This window comes from Camelus ferus, chromosome 3 (genome assembly GCF_009834535.1).
Source record: "Camelus ferus isolate YT-003-E chromosome 3, BCGSAC_Cfer_1.0, whole genome shotgun sequence".
In the NCBI taxonomy this organism is placed as follows: Eukaryota; Metazoa; Chordata; class Mammalia; order Artiodactyla; family Camelidae; genus Camelus; species Camelus ferus.
The window spans coordinates 97,096,000-97,113,256 of NC_045698.1; the positions used below are offsets into that span (position 1 = coordinate 97,096,000).

Below are 17,257 nucleotides of genomic sequence, written 5' to 3' on the forward strand. Positions count from 1 at the left end.
CTTGGAGATGGCCTAGATGGTCTTAGCCTGTAGGGTGAGGGCAAAATTAGAGAAAGAAGGGAAGATAGGGCTACACAGACTCCCTGAATTAAAGTCACACCCTGGGTGTGAGGGCTGGGACTGGTTTTTGCAGCTAGTTTTCCATTATCCCTTCTACAGCCTAAATTTTTTATTTCTGTCAGTTTGGGGATCCTAATCTTTGAGATCCAAGGCTATGCCACTCTAAGTTCTCTTTATTAAACCTCAGAGAGAACAGATAGATGAATGAAGGGGAGGAAGGGGAGGATAAGGGCCTAGGGTGAGCATTAAGCATATAAACACTCATTAGAAAGCAGATAGCCAACAGCTGCTCTTTATAAACACCCAAGTCAACAGATTGCTAATTGGATCCTGGCTGCCCCATTCAGGTAATGAAGGCCAAAGCCCAGGAAGAGATGCTCTGGTGCCAGCAAGGCACTTAGCCAGTCTCAGAGTGGCCTCAGCCTTGGCAGTGGCTCCAATGGAGGTCACAGGCCTTTCTGCCATGGCCTCCACCTGCTCCCCTAGGAAAGTGTGGAATTTGGCTACTAAGGGGCAGTGATCAGACATTCTGGGAGAATTCCACATATGGGAAATGATGTCTCTCTGAAATGAAGTGATCTAAACTATCTTTACAGAACCCTCTGGGGCCTTCTTGTATTCCAGTTCACCACCCTTTTCTCTCCCAGGACAGGGTAATTTGGAGCCTCTGAAATTGCTCCTAAAGGCCTCAAGAAGCCTGGCATCCTGCTATGCCCCAAGCAGTTCCCCTGACAAACTCATATTGACAAGGAGCAAACAAGATGCTCCGAGGGGAGAATGCTTAACAATGGTTAGGGAGGTGGCACTAATCAGGAAGACAGACCAGAAGCATAGGTAGGATAGAAACAAATGAAGTTCTCGGGGAATCTCCAGAAGACCTGAAAGGTTTCAAAGCAGAAGACGAAGACACTGTGCAGGAGGTAGCACTAAAGGTAAGCTCTGTTGAACGCTTCATCGTGAAAAGTTGTTGGAGATAGCAAGTTGTGTTCAAGAGAGGAAACAGATTACCACCACACCACATAAAAACCATGCTGTTTCCTCTAATCCAGCCCCTGCTCCACCTTTCCAGCACCACTCTTGAGCCAGAGGCCCCCTACTATAACCCTCCCTCAGTCCATTACCTCCTGGCAGCAGCCAAGAAGTCCCACTGCCCCACTCCGATGAGCCACAGGAGCTTAGCTATGAACTGCCCTTAACCAATACTCCTACTCCCACCCACTGTTCCTGGGCCTTGAGGTTTATATGCACCTGTGTGTGAAGGACTGGACAGAAAGAGGTCATACTCTTGTGTATGATCCTAGAGAATGAGATAACTCAGAAGGAAGATAACTCCTGACTAGGAGAGGAAGGAAGAGTCACCTGCCTCCCAATCACAGAGCTGGGTAGGTATCAGAAGGCACTAGGAACTTTGCCCCTTAGTCTCACCTCAACTGTAGCTTGTGGTGTAATAAAAAATATAAATATTTGGTCTTAATCCCTGGTTCCTGAAATGACTCTTGGTGGAGGGCTTAGATAACTTCAGGATAGGGGGCAGGCCACCAGAAAGACCAAGACTTGATAAAGAGGGTTAGAACTTTTAGCCCCATCTCTAAGGAGAGGAGGGGGGCTGGAGACTGAGTTCAATCACCAATGGTCAATGACATAATGAATCACGCCTAAGTAATGAAACCTTCATAAAAGCCCCTATGGGACTTCAGAGAGCTTCAGACTGATGAACACACAGAAGTAGTAGGAGGGCAACATGCCCAGAGAGGGCACTGAAGCTCTGCACCCCACCTCCCATACCTTGTCCTATGTGTCTCTTCCATTTGGCTGTTCTGAGTTGTACCGTTATAATAAACCAGTAAACACAAGTAAAGTGTTTTCCTGAGTTCTGTGAGCTGTTCTAGCAAATTATCAAACCTGGGGAGGGAACTATGGGAGTCCCCAGTTGATCATTGAGAAGTCCAGTGGCCTGGCACTTGTAACTAGCTCCTGAAGAGGTACTGGGACTCAGCCCTTTAACTGTGGGATCTGACACTATCTCCAGGTAGACAGTGTCAGAACTGAATTGAATTATTGGATACTCAGTTGGTGTCTAAGGACTGGAGAATCACACAGCCTCTTATAAGCTGCAAGGGGCCAAAGGTCTCACAGAGACAATCCCACAGAATCATCCAGACCAGAATCAGGTGCTTCTTCAGACAGATGTCCAGAGCTTGCAGGAATCAGACTTCCTTAAATACTTGAAACCGAGTAGTTGATCCACCATAAATGAGGTTTTTAAAATTCAATTCCCTCCTATTGCTGGTGCAGATCTGAAATGATCTGACCAGATGGCTGGTGCTCTATAATTCTTGGATCGCTCTCATCAGTTGTTGATGATTTGGATTTTTTTTTTTCTTTTCTTTTTTTTTTTTAGCACACTCACATGAACGTGTTTCTGCACAGGCTTCCTGCATGCTCCCATCGAGTGGGCTCTTTGAGCTAATGCCAATATTTCAGAGGCTCTCACACAGTATTTCAGAGCCTGGGAGTCAGCTCAGGTCACTAAGAAGCTTCAAGTCTGTTATTCCCTGAGCCCGTATGTGGCCAGCATGTAGTGCTGGGGCATGGGCAGAATAAGAGGGGCTTTTGTCCAGATGCCTCATTACCTCCACTTTCATTTCAGGTCCTCAGAGAAAGGGAGCAGGAGCATAGGTATATTTTTAAATGACAACTATAGTCATTTATTGAATATTTCCTAAGTGCCAGGCCCTGTGTGAAACATTTCACATATGTTAATCTTGTTTCAGTCTCACACTATCTCTGTGAAGTAGATATTTTCATCCCTATTTTCAGATGAGGAAACTAAGGTTCAGAGATTCTAATCAACCTGACCAAGGCCACACAGTTCAAAAAGAACTCAAGGTGGGGTTGGAGGTTTAAGTTCATAAAATTTGACTCAATGCTCCACCAAGATCTCAGGGACAGAGAGAAGGCCCTGGCTTGACCTCCCCATACCCTCTTTATTGCTCTCATTGAGCATGGGACACTTTCACCAGGACATCCAAAACACTTTGGTGCCTTTTCTCTCTGTATCCTCTGTAAGACTATAAGCTGCTGGAAGACAGTGGTCATGTCTCACTTGCTACCCAGAAAGACATTATGGCACAGAGGTTAGGAGCTCAGGCTTAGGGCCAAAGCTAGATCTGAATTCTGACTCTACCACCTATTGGTTGTTTGGCTAAGTCACTTTTCTCTGAAACTCAGTTTTGTCTATAAAAGTGAGGGTAGTTATAGCAGCTGCCCTGGCACAGTCAGTGCTCAGTAAATGTGAATTATTATCTGTCTCTGGCTACCAGTATGGTGTGTAGCACAAAGTAGGATCTCAGAAAATGCCCAGGGCACAGAAGCCCCACCATATCTGGCTGTGACCAGCTTTCTGTAACAAGTACACAAGCACAAAGCCTGGAGTTCAGGGGTCCTCAGCCATAGGACAAATGCCTGAGTTCCCTGCCCAGAACCCACAGGACCGGCCAGCAAACAGCTTTCCTCAGCTTGCTTGTGAATAGCTGATGCTGAATCCACACTCAAATGCTTGCTATGCCTCCGTAGGTATGACAGATCCCGAAATAAACCAGAAATGAGAGACAGAGACAGGAAAATCACTTCTAGGAACAAGCAGCTCACAGTGCGGATACTGACAGTAATAAAACAGAGGCAGAGAGACTTTAGGAGAGTGACCTGCAGCTTCCCCAGGGTTGAGCCGCTGGGGTCCAATTCACATCAGGTGTGGTAGGAAGGTCCATGAAAGTTATGGGTTGCTCCCCTGGTATTCCACGTCACAGCAGGCAGTCGGGAAATCTACCTTCACATGAGCCAAGACCATGCAGCCCATTATCTCCTCCTTGGAGACCTAAGGACAACAGAGTTGAGGTCCTCCCTTCAGAGATGTTTAAGGTGACAGAAGATACTGAACTGGGGTCAGTAACTACCAACATAAACTAGCCATTTTGCCATTCTCTTAGAATTCTCCAAAAGAGACTCCACCATCTTCCTATGCCAAACCTCTAACTCTCAGGCAGAAAATGCTGTGCTAATCCCTTCTGCTCCCTTATCAAAAATCCCTATGGAGGGAGAGAGGTAGAACATTCTATGACTACAGAAGTCTCTCCTTGTCATCCTGAGTTCCCTTCCCTATCTAAAGCCAAAGAAGACAGGAAGGCTACATGCTCATGCACCATCACTGGTATCTAATTTCACTACTGAGTTGAAGGGGTAGCACAAATGGATAATGTACCATTTAAAATCAGAACTGCTATGTACTGAGTAATGTCTTCATGCTAGGAATCCTCACATCAGCCTCTGCAGCAGGCAGCACAGGACATTTCCCCCACATCACCAATGGGGAAACTGAAGGACAGAAGCATTCAATAACTTGCCCAAGATACCCTAAGTAGCAAAGCTAGGATTTGAACCCAGGACTGGCTGAGCCAAAAGTCTAAGCTCTTTACCACTAAATTATACTACCTCTTCATTTAACTACCCATCAAACAAGTTTCCAGGCCTGATTATTTTCCTTTTAACCTTTCAGTAGCTGTGATGGAAGCTCCCAGGCCACATTCAGAATGTGATGAATGAAATACACTCTGATTACAGGAAAGGGTCAGCTATCCACTTAGACCACTGAGAGGTCAACTTCCTACCAACAAACATACATAGAAACCTTCTCAGTATACACACAGAACACCTTGATCCTGCACTGGGACCTACGAGAGACTTGTCTGACTCCACAGTGCCAGAATCTGAATCACCCCTCATCAGACCCTGAGGCCAGAACAAGCCTCTCACATACCCTCCCTTCACCACCCCTGCTTGGGGAGGGGGTGAATGTAGGCACAAACACTCTTGGGATGGAACAAGCATGACTGGAACCAGAGTTGCTTTTCCCCCAGAGCTGTGGGGCCTGAGTGTCTGTGCTACAGCATGACAAACCAGACTTTAGGGCAGCTTCAAGAGAATTTGAGGAAGAATTTATGAGGGGTTCTTGAGAAATTAGGAAGCAGGGAGTGATGTCAATGGGGCAGCAAGTTAAATGTAATAATCAGTACTGTACTCTAATTCTCCAGGAGGTGCTCAGAGCCCTCAACCTGCCAGTGACAAACAGGCTCTGGCACACCGTCCCAAAAGATACAAAGAGTGGCTCATTTGCTTAACCATTAATAGCAGCTCCACTGCCCAGAGGCGAGCCCTGGGTCAGAATCTGAGGCTTGTTCTGCAGTGTGGACCAAGGCCTTGAAGGGTGCTACAGGAAGAGAGTAGGAGTGGGAGCCACAGGACACTGATCCCCATCTGCTCCAGGCACTTACCTGGTTAAAAGTGGTACAGGCACTTTTAATCACATAAACTAGTTGATATAGCCCACATCCTCTACTCCGCATCCCCTGAGAGCCTTTCTATTTTTAGTCCTCAAAGACTGGGGGGCTCAGTTCTTAGGGAAGGTGGAGGAGCGTAGCCAGAGGTTGGATCTGCTGAACCCACTATCTCTGTCCCTAAAACCTCCCTCTACTCAACATTAGATTAGCACCTACTTGGCTTCCTTGGTGATTCATCACTCTTCTGTGGCAGCAACTACCTGTATGCAAGCCCAGAAGGAGCAATAATGCTACCAGAAAGTTGGCTGGCACAGCGAATGCTGCCCCTGCAAGCACAGCAGCAAAGGGGGCATTGAGGACATGGTGATGAATATCAGCAAGGAGGTGCTGAAACTACACTCTGGCAGATGCCAGGGCTTGCCATCCACCTTGCCACAGGGCAGACGCATATAGCCTACTCCTGAGAATGGGCCCAAGTGTCACCACAATGGGGCTCCAGACCAGGACAGCTGGGACTAGAAGGACAAGTGAGAGGAAGGTGGGTCTAGTCTCTGGGTCAGCAACATTGGACAAGTTGGCTAAATGACATAGGTCAAGTCACCTAACCTCTCTGAGCATCAATATTTTAATATGAAAATAAAGATAAAATAGTTCCTATTACTGTGAAGACTGAGTAAGATTATGTACATGAAGCACCTAGCATGGTATCTGAATATGGTAAACATCCATAACTGCTGGCTTTTTTCATTATTATTTTAAGCCCTAGGCCCAGGCTCATAAAAGGGTTAGAAAGTTGTTGCTGTTGAGGATGCCCCATTTAAAAACGAGGCCAGGACCAGCCCCTGTTTCTTGGCACAGGTTCCTTTAACAACAGAACACTCCTGCCCTGCACCGGTGCTCAAGACTCTCTGGTGAACAATATTTCAGCAGCACTGAGCCGAGCAGCAGAGCCCAAAATAGCATTTGCAGAGTGAGGCACATGTCACTGCCTCTCCCGTGTTTCAGAAGTGCAAGGAAAGAAAGTTTTCAATCACTTGCTCAGAAAGCTTGGCCATCCACCACCTGCCTTCCTTCCAGGGTGCTCAGATGCCACAATCTCTGTTCTGCTGGAAAATGAAGGCCTCTAAGCCTTGCAACAGAAGCCACTGCTCTGATGGAGCACACTGTTCCCCTACAGCAGGCCAGAGAGTGGCTACTTCTTCAAAGAATCCCTGTGGGGACAGGGACCCACACAGTTTGAACTCAGAGTGTGTTTCCTGGGGACAGGGATGAACTTGGTACCTGGCCGAAGGGCCTGCCACTCATGGGTCGGATGAAACACCTCCAGGACCCTGGGGTCCAGCTCCTCCTCTGCTGTAGTTTCCTTTCTCTCTCTTTCTTCGGTGCTGCTCTTCTCTGGGTTGGTCAGTGCAAATTCCTTCAGAGAAAAGAAAACACAGGGCATGACCCACCTCAGCTGGTTACCAGGCAAGCAGAAAGAAAATGGCCTGGGGCAGTACACTCTTCTCCTCTATGCCCTTCCTGCCCTCCCCAACCCTGTTTGGACCTTTCACAAGGTTAGCCTCAGAACCAGTACGAGTGAGGTGATATGGATATATGAACACAGCATGTGTTTTGTGTATATGGCACTTCTGTAAAAGCATTAAAAAAAGGTCCAGAAAGCTCCATACTATCTTGAGGGGGTTAAGAGAACATACTGGGTAGAGGGGTTGATAAAAGGAGACAATAAGAGCCTTTTACTTTTCACTTGATAAGTTACCATACTGTTTGATGTTTAAAACTCATACTCATTACTCTTAGAATAAAAAACTAAAGGTATTTACAAAAAAAAAAAAAATGAATAGTAGAGTAAGGCCTCAAACGGTCCAGAGATGTACAAAAGCTAGCCGCTAAGGCCCAATTAATTCCTAAGCAGCCCAGCAGGGCACAGGTAGTGCCTGACAATTCCCCAGGGTTCCTAAGGGGCATAAATGACCTCCTGAAGCATTCCAATTCACGGTGGAAGCGGTACAAGTGGGAAGGTGGGAAGGTGCAAGTCCAGTAGGCTGAGGTAAGAAGATGCCCAGATTAGAAACCTCTTCCTAAAACCTGTTTCCTTCTACCCCATGGAGATCATGGAGGATTGATGAGATGGTGTCTGTAGAGCATTCTGAGCTCAGGAGACAGCGATGTAATATAAATACAAAAGTATTATTCCTTTTTCTCCTTCCCAGCCTCCCATTCTTCCTGTCCCATTTTTAAACCTGTACTTATACAAAAGCAGTAAGGCCTCAGGAAATTGGAACCAGAGAGTTCCAGAGATCTGGGCAATTACATTTGAGAGGGCAAAGAAGAACCCACACTAGCACACCGGGAGGTCATTTCAGACCTTCCATCACTTTTCCTCCACCTCCTAGTTCTTCCCCTAATAATATTAAGTATATTTCATGGATTCCTCCTATGAACCCAAATCTGTGCTAGGTACTTTACACAGATCCCAGTTTGGTCTCCCAAACAATTTTAATCCTGCATGGGAGGACTGAATGATGAATCTCTTTCAAGCAGTCCACCAGCTCCAGACAGGTATCCCCGCCAGAAGAAAGGTTAAGGTGTTGATGATGACAATATAAAGTGCCTCCAAGGATTTTTACATTTCAACCAGAAATAAAAGCATGAAATTTAGATTGCAGAACTTCAGATCTTGTTAAGAATCAGTAAGGAAAGTATCTTCAGCAAGAAGGGGTCCTCAAATCACGTCACAAGTAATAAGAGGCACTGACCACAGTATCATGATTAAAAACTTAAACTCTGCTTCAGAAAACCCAAAGTTCAAATCCAAGTTTCTTTTGACTCCAGGAAAGTTACTTAACTTTTTAAGTCACATTTGTAAAGGAGAAATAACATCTCACTCATACATTAGAGGAGGTATTACCTTGTAAATCACTAGCCTTGGCTACATGGTAGCCATTACACTTATTACTTGTAAGGGCAGGTCAGATGAGTCTATGCTGTGACATCCGATAGTGACTATACAATATGGCATCATTCAGGAAGGTCAGGTTTGGTCTGTGGTCACCTATGCAGCCTGACCCCTCAAACTCATTCAACCCTTTCAACCTGAAATCTGCACAAATCTGAGCACAGAAGAAAACTAGAACAGAAGAGTAGAAGTACTTGTGAGACTACAGAGAAGACAGACTGGCAGGAGGTACCCTACATTCTGAGGGCATGGATATCAAACTCCCAGAAACCAAGTTTCTTGTGAGCAAGTACTGTGTCAGGCTCTTTCACCACTGTATACAAACTAAGCTCTGGGCTAAGCATGGGGTAATCACTCAACAAAGGAATGAAAAAATGCCTTCCTCTGACAGGCAGGTATGTCATGGATGTCTTAGACTGAGGCATGCCCAAAGTAGATGAGTCGGCTGGAAGCCAAGCACTAGTCTTCTACAGCAAAACAAAGACCACAGTGTCCACTCAGTACCCAGAGCCTAGCCATGCTGATCAGCCTCTGCCAGAAGCACCATACACTGGACCACAGGACTAAGAGACTGTTAATAAGATTTACCTCAGAGGCACGTGGGTTAAATGCCTCCAGGGGCCAGGCAAGGATGGATGTAAATGAATGCTGTGTGCCAGTTGTAAAAACAACCGGGAGTGGTAGGACTGTGAAAAGTGTGCCTTGACTAAGAAACACAGCTGCCATTCAGTTGGTCACCACTGCCACGAAGGCATTCAACTTGAAGAGAAAACAGAAATCCAGATTTTTATGTGAAATTTTCTTATTTTCAGAACTCTAAGAAGGCCAAACTAAACATCTCTGAGCTTTACGTTACAACTCTTGCTTTAGTGCATCTATCAGCCAGGCCTGGCAGGTGCAGATATAAGCAAGCAACCAAATCCTTATCATCAAGAGAAGTGGAAACAGGCAAGTGTAATGGTTATGATGAAAATATGTCAGAAAGCCCTTCAAAATCTAGGCAATGCTAGTTTTCATTCTGTTGAGTAGGGACTGAGAAAGCCTCTTTTTCTAGATCTTTAATGAGATTAATAGAGTAGTTCAAGAAGGATTAGAACAAGACATGAACCACTGAGACACAGGCTTCATGCCCTAGGAAAGCCAAACATTTTTTGCATCAACCCCATCACTGCTCACAATGTTTCTTGAGCTTCCTCTTGTAATCATCTTTGAACTAGATTTTAAGCTACACACACACAAACACACACACACACACACAGTGCCATTATTTTACAGTACATCTGTTTTTAGAGAAGATGACAGAAATTTGGTGCTCCTCTGTCTGATTAGCTCACCCTGTTCCCCAGATCTGGCTCTAAATGACTTTGGCAAGCACTGAGGGAGGCTCAGTCATACAAACACACCACAAGCTACATAGTCACTTCAAATGTGGAACTCCAGGAAAGGTTTTGAGGAAAGGCAGCATCATGAAGATGAGGTTGCAAGGATCACAGCAGCAACCATTTATTAAGCTCTTATCCATATGCCAGCATTGGGCTGAAGTGCCTTCCATGTCTCACTACTCATCCAAATTTCATCTGTGAAACACATACTTTTATTCCCATTTTACAGATGAAGATGGACACAAGGCCTGTGCAAAACCAAACTGCTGAGAAAAGCAGAGCAGAGACTTAGGTCCAGGACTGCCTGGTTTCAAAATCCATGCGTGAATTCTGACTCACTCCTATGTCTCTGTTCTTAGTCATATGTTCTCATGGTTATGCCCTGGATGCTGAGGGAAGGAAGCAGGGGGCAATGAGATCACCCTAGCACACTTATCAGCATATCCCCATTCCCAAGGGAAGGCTGTTATGGACAAAGTGAGAAACATAGTCCCAGAGAAAAGGACGACCCTCTCTTTACCCTCGAAGTGTCCTGAACAGGAGAAAAAGACCAAGAGGTGAGGGAAGCCAGCCAGCCCTTGGTCAGCTCTGAAGTAAATCCCTTGCTCTGGTGCCCTCTCAGCTGGTTTCTCAAGCCTCCTGCTGAATACTCAGCACTCTCCTCTCCCTGCCATCATTACTCCAAATACCAATTTCCTCTTAAATGGCAAGAAATCTCAGCTAAGGTGTTAGCTGACAACAGCTTATGTCATACTTCCTTACACTTATATCTAAATAAGAGATTCTTAAAGACCAAAGCCTTCAAGATTCAAAAGAATGAATGAATCTCTGATAGCAGGTGGATAGACGCTGTGACAGAGACAGACTGACAGGGCAATACTTTGGGATAGGAGTCTGGCTGACAGAGCCCTAAATTAAACCATGGAAGCAGCCACCTCTACTAAAAATAACAGCTGACATTTATTGACCATCCATTGACCATACTGAAACAGCCCCAATGCTGGGTGCTTTATATACATATAATCACACTTAATATACACTAAAACGTTAAGAGGGAGGTACCAATCCTGTTTTACAGATGAGGAAACAAAACTCAGAACTGGTTAAACAGCCAAAGTAGGAGGCAAAAGGAAGTTTACCGAGGGTATGTGCTCCTTCCACTGGGTTCCACCACGTTCCTTATCATCCACCATTTTTTTGAAGGCTAGTATACAACACAACCCCATTTCTTCGGCATTTACACAGCTCCTGAGATGTGGCATCCCAAGGTGGCGCCACAGCAGGAGCCAACAAGGGAGGTTGGCTCCAGACCATACCCTGATAAACACAGTCACCCTTTCCTGGGGACCACTAACCTGTACAAATGCCCTTGGTGAGGACAATTCCAGGTCATCAGGAGCATTTGCCTGGACTCTAGGCTCTGAAGAAAGGATCATAACCACCCCCACTTGTTGTGAAGGTGGCTGGCTGCATAATTTGGATTTTAAGTGCCATCAGGGCAGTGATTTTTATGGTATGAGAGAAAAGATGCTTCAACTCCTACTTGTACTTAGCACATGATGAAAGATTATGACAAATGGATACAGCTTAGGAACAGACATAAGGATAAAAGCAGCTTCTGCTGATGAAAGTCAGTATTAACATTTTTCTGAGACTAGACTCAATAGAGCTAATATAAATGGGCCAGAATAATTATGGCTCTGAAAGCTCATCTATCTGGCTGGATTATTATCCAAAAGGGAATTTACTAATACACAGTCCATAAGTAAATTCATCAGCATGCTTTTGTTAATTGTGTATCTGCTAAAGCTCATGATGGGGAGCACACAGATCCTCATGAGCTGCAGGTTGAAGGGAACATGGCCCTGATCTCCAGAGACACTTGGGTGCTTTTCTTTGCTAGGTTATGCCAGAGACAGCCCCAACCTCATGCTGTGGCCAGTTCTACCCTCGGGGACCAGTGGGATTCCATTTTTATTATCCTCGAAGAGGAGACCAAAAAAACTCCAGCAGTAACACAATCTTAGTCAAAGAACATTAAAAGCTCAAAAGGATTCATGACTCCTAACTGTACATTCTCTCCTGCTATACAAAATGGGGGAGAAAGGCAGAGAGAAAACAAATGACTTCAGAGAGAAGGTGGAAGCTTGCCATGAGCCAGAGGTGAACCTCAGCTGAGCTGAACTGTTATTAAATTCACGACAATTGTCATTTGCACTTCAAGGCCCTCAAGCTCCAAAGCCTCTAGCACTTTACCTAACATTTAAGTGGGAACCCTGAGGTTGGGGAAGGTGGCCAAGGGTGGCGAAACTATCAGAGAGCAGACATTCAGGGCATCTAAAGGGAAAAAGAGAGGGCATTGGGAGTTCGTCAAGGGCAGACTGTTGCTGGAGCAGGCCAGGGAAATGGGGCCAGGACACCCTGCGAGTAAGCCAAGCTCAGGGCCTTCTGGGGCACTCCGTCCCTGCCTTTGGCAATGACATAAACCCTGAGCAGTAAGGCCTGGGTTGATCAAGAGGAGCCTGGAAAGAACATGTAGAAAAAGACAGAGGAAAAGAGGATACAGAGATACAGACTGAGAAATCACACCAAAGTGGGGAGTAAAGGAAGAAGCAGTCTGCAGTTCATAGAGTTGTTGAGGGGATTAAATAAGAATATATACAAAACTGTAGAATAGATAAACAAGACTATACTGTATAGCACAGGGAAATATATACAAGATCTTATGGTAGCTCACAGCGAAAAAAAAATGTGACAATGAATATACGTATGTTCATGTATAACTGAAAAATTGTGCTCTACACTGGAATTTGACACAACATTGTAAAATGACTATTACTCAATAAAAAATGTTAAAAAAAGAATATATATATAAAACACTTAGTATAATACTGGGTAAATGGCAAGATTATAATTAACAACACCAATATTATTATATGACTACCATCATCATCTTTCCCCAAACGGAAACTATGTCCTGAGCTTTAAAAAGAGGCCAGAGGACTAAGGGATGGGAGGAAGAAGTAAACTTACTCCGTGACCCAGCACTGGTTACATTCTTGTAAAAAAAAATAAAAGCTCACCCTGCTCCCACAGCAGCCATGGTGACACAGAGGCTTTCCTGGATCCAACAGAGATCCCTCTACTTACAGTAAGATACTTACCGAGTTCTGATGACTGAGGCAGAAGGTGAAGCAGGACGCCATCAATATGCCGAGCAGCATGCCCAGGGTAGCCATCCTAAACAGGAGCATGCCCTGGCCAGGCAAGGTTAGAGGCCTGAGGAATGTAAACACAGAAAACAGAAGGTCAACAGGAAGGTGGTGCCTGACACCCCATCCAGCATAGTGATTCCCATGATGTCATTTATTTGACAGATTCAGACAATGTGAGACATTTTCTGCACACAGGTCTTCTACCAGAGGTAGAACTGAAGATAGAGGTCAAAGTGAAGTAAGCCTCTATCTCCTATATGGGGAGAGATGCTTTGGTTGGAACTGTACAGACAACTAGGACTCTTGCATGCGCTATAAAAGCCCTGGTCCCTTTCTTCTTCTTTACATACCTGTATCAGGTTGCACAGGGTGGTACTGGCTGTAGTGAGGAAAGAAGGAAACTAACCAAATGACTTGTGTGTGAACAGACATGGGCCCAAATCCACATAAACCTTTAAAACCATTCACTTCTAAATCATATTCACTGTTATACCTGAAGATAGATGCCATCAGCACCCCCTAAAACAGCAAAGTTTCAAAAATTTTTTTCCAAAAGAAATAAAAGCAAGAATAAACAATTGGGACCTAATTAAACTTACAAGCTTCTGCACAGCAAAGGAAACCAGAAGTAAAACAAAACGAAAACCTACGGAATGGAAGAAAATTTTTGCAAATGAAACCGACAAAGGCTTGATCACCAGAATACATAAGCAGCTCACATGACTCAGTAAGAAGAAAATAAACAACCCAATCCAAAAATGGGCAGAAGACCTAAACAAGCAATCCTCCAAAGAAGAAATACAAATGATCAAAAGGCACATGAAAAAATGCTCAGTATCACTAATAATCAGAGAAATGCAAATCAAAACTACAATGAGGTATCACTTCACACCAGTCAGAATGGCCATCATTCAAAAGTCCACAAATGACAAATGCTGGAGAGACTGTGGAGAAAAGGGAACCTTCCTACGCTGCTAGTGGGAATGCAGTTTGGTGCAGCCACTGTGGAAAACAGTATGGAGATTCCTCAAAAGACTAGGAATAGATTTACCGTATGACCCAGGAATCCCGCTCCTGGGCATGTATGCAGAAGGAATCCTACTTCAAAATGACACCTGCACCCCAATGTTCATAGCAGCACTATTTACAATAGCCAAGACATGGAAACAGCCTAAATGTCCATCAACAGGTGACTGGATAAAGAAGATGTGGTATATTTATACAATGGAATACTACTCAGCCATAAAAACTGACAACATAATGCCATTTGCAGCAACATGGATACTCCTGGAGAATGTCATTCTAAGTGAAGTAAGCCAGAAAGAGAAAGAAAAATACCATATGAGATCGCTCATATGTGGAATCTAAAAAAATAAAATAAATAAAAAAATTTAAAAACCAAAGCATAAATACAGAACAGAAATAGACTCATAGACATAGAATACAGACTTGTGGTTGCCAAGGGGGTGGCAGGTGGGAAGAGACAGACTGGGATTTCAAAATTGTAGAATGGATAAACAAGACTATACTGTGTAGCACAGGGAAATATATACAAGATCTTATGGTAGCTCACAGTGAAAAAAAAAATGTGACAATGAATATACGTATGTTCATGTATAACTGAAAAATTGTGCTCTACACTGGAATTTGACACAACATTGTAAAATGATTATAAATCAATAAAAATGTTAAAAAATAAAATAAAACAAAACAGCAAAGTTCAATATTCCCAAGTCACAAAGTTTTTCACATCACTTCTCAGATAGTCAAACAAACCAAAATGCAGGCCTAGTGGCTGCTAAAATTTAAATGACACAAGGATGAAAGGATATCCCATGTTCATGGACTTCAGACTTAATAGTATTAAGAAGACAATACTACCCAGAGCAATAAGCAGATTCAATGCAATTCTTATCGAAATCCCAAAGGTGATTTTTACAGAAATGGAGAAATCCATCCTTAAACACATATGGAATTTCAAGGGACCCCAACAGCCTCAAAAAATACTGAAAAAGAAGAACAAAGTTGGAGGACTCACACTTTCTGATTTCAAAACTTACTACAAAGCTTACAGTAATCAAAACACTGGTACTGGCATAAGGACAGACACTGAGAGCCCAGATATAATTACATATATATGATCAATTGATTTTCAACAATGGTGCCAAGACAATTCAATAAACTGTTCGGGAACAACTGGATATCCACATGCAAAAGAATGAAGTGGACCCTTCCCTTACACCGTATACAAAAATTAACTCAAAATGGATCAAAGATCTAAATTTAAGAGTTAAAATTCTTAGGGAAAATCTTCATAACCTTAGATCTGGCAATAGTTTCTTAAATATGATACCCAAACCACAGGTGATAAAAGAAAAAATAGATAAACTGAAGTTCTTTAAAATTAAGAATGTTTTGTGCCTCAAAGGACATTATTAAGTGAAAAGACAACTAACAAAATTAGAAAAGTATCTGCAAATCACCTATCAGATAAGGGTTTAGTATTCAGAATACATAAACAACTTCTACAACTCAACAACAAAAAAGCAAGCAACCCAAATAAAAAATGGGCAAAGGACTTGAACAGACATTTCTCCAAAGAAGATATACATATGCCAATAGGGATGTGAAAGAATTCTCAACATTATTAAAGAAATGTAAATCAAAGCCACAATGAGACACCATTTTATATCCACTACTATGGCTGTAATTAAAAAAAAAAACAGAAAATAACAAACGTTAACAAGGATGTGAAGAAACTGAAACCCTCCTACATTGCTGGTGGGAATATAAAGTGGTGCAGCTGCTGCAGAACAGGTTGGCAGCTCCTCAAAAAGTTAAATATAGAATTACCATATGCATGATCCAGCAATTCCACCCCTAGGTTTATATTCTTCTCAAAAGTTCTGAAAACAGTGACTCAAAGAGACACTTCCATGTGAATGTTCATTATTCACATGGAATATCATTATTCACAACAACCAAAAAAGTAGAAACAACTCAAGTATTCATCAAAAGATGGATTTTTTTTCAAATGTGGTGTATACTTATAATGGAATATTATTCAGCCACAAAAAGAATGGAATTCTGATACATGTTTCAACATGAATGAACCTTGAAAACATTATGACAAGTGAAATAAACTAGACACAAAAAAACAGACATTGTATGATTCTACTTAAGTGAAATATCTAGAATGGGAAATTGGAATAGTGAATAAATTTTGGTCAGTAAACTAGAGTGGAAGTCAAAAGAACTGAATCCAAACTGGCAAATTTTCCAGAAAAGGCAGAAAGAAAAATAAAATAAAGTAAAACAAAGTCAAACAACCACCACTTAGAAAAATTCAGAACATGTCAGTATCAGCCCAGACCCTTATAAAAGGTTTGTGTGTTTATCACTCAGCCCCAATACACCTCATTAGGCAGTTTACTCAATAGAGTCTTAACTGAATTAATTGTGGGGGAATGTATCTGAAGAGTATAGTGTTTTTTACCTTTTCTCTTTTTCATTCCTGCCACACTCCTCCATGCTTCATCTCAATAAATTGGTCCTCTGGCATGATTACAGTGGAACCCAATATCAGAAGTTATTACCCCGTGCCCAGACTATGCCTTCTCAGGGGCAGATGAAAACTTTCCCTAAGGACATCTGGAGCCATGAAGGAAAACAGCCCTGCTGGACCGGCACTGTGCTAAAAAAGCACAGCCAAATGGAAAGCAAAGGCTTGGGAGCTAAAAATAGCTGCTATACTCACCCAGCAGCAAAAGCCTTTGCTTTCTGCCAGTTTCTCCCCCCGCACCCCCCCCCCCTTTTTGTAGACAAAATGGAACGGCTGAGTGCCACATGAGCTTTCCCCAGCAACCTGGCTCCCTGGGGCACCAATCACACTGAAAGACATGGAATGAGTTCAAAGCACAGCACTAAGTTCTGGATAGATGCCTGGCCCTGCCTGGGTGTGCAGGGTTCTGGGGATGCCAGGCTAGATGAGGATGAACAGAGGAAGAGACTGCCACATCAGGAGTAAGAAGGCTAGAAAGGCCGAGGGAGATGGGTCCCAAGAGGACACAGACCTGGAGCTTCCTGCATTCTTTGCTGTGGGGAAAGGGGGAATAAAAAATGGAAGGGGAGACTCACAGCAGTATCAAGACAGCATAAAATAAGAGAGAAAAAGATTATCCCCAAAGCTACAGATTTCCCTTCCCCTACATGAGACTGTTCATGCGTATACGCATATACACATACAGAGTTAGACACTCCCTTCTTACAGCCAGGGATAAACAATGGAACTGATATGGGGGAAAA

General features: G+C 43.5%; 1 protein-coding gene across 4 annotated transcripts in view; it reads right to left on the reverse strand.

Annotated features, from left to right (window-relative positions):
• The window catches only part of SIL1 (SIL1 nucleotide exchange factor), a 210,392-nt gene that overhangs the window by 146,643 nt on the left and 46,492 nt on the right, over positions 1 to 17,257 (reverse strand). For all 4 annotated transcript variants that reach the window (XR_004318735.1, XM_006180347.3, XM_032476848.1 and 1 more), the window contains 2 exons: positions 12,902 to 13,016; positions 6,678 to 6,813 (listed from right to left, as the gene is read on the reverse strand). Coding sequence is in view for 3 of the 4 variants with exons in the window: in XM_006180347.3 (XP_006180409.1) it covers positions 6,678 to 6,813; positions 12,902 to 13,016 (251 nt within the window). In the remaining variant the exon portion in view is untranslated. The remainder of the gene's footprint in view (positions 1 to 6,677; positions 6,814 to 12,901; positions 13,017 to 17,257) is intronic.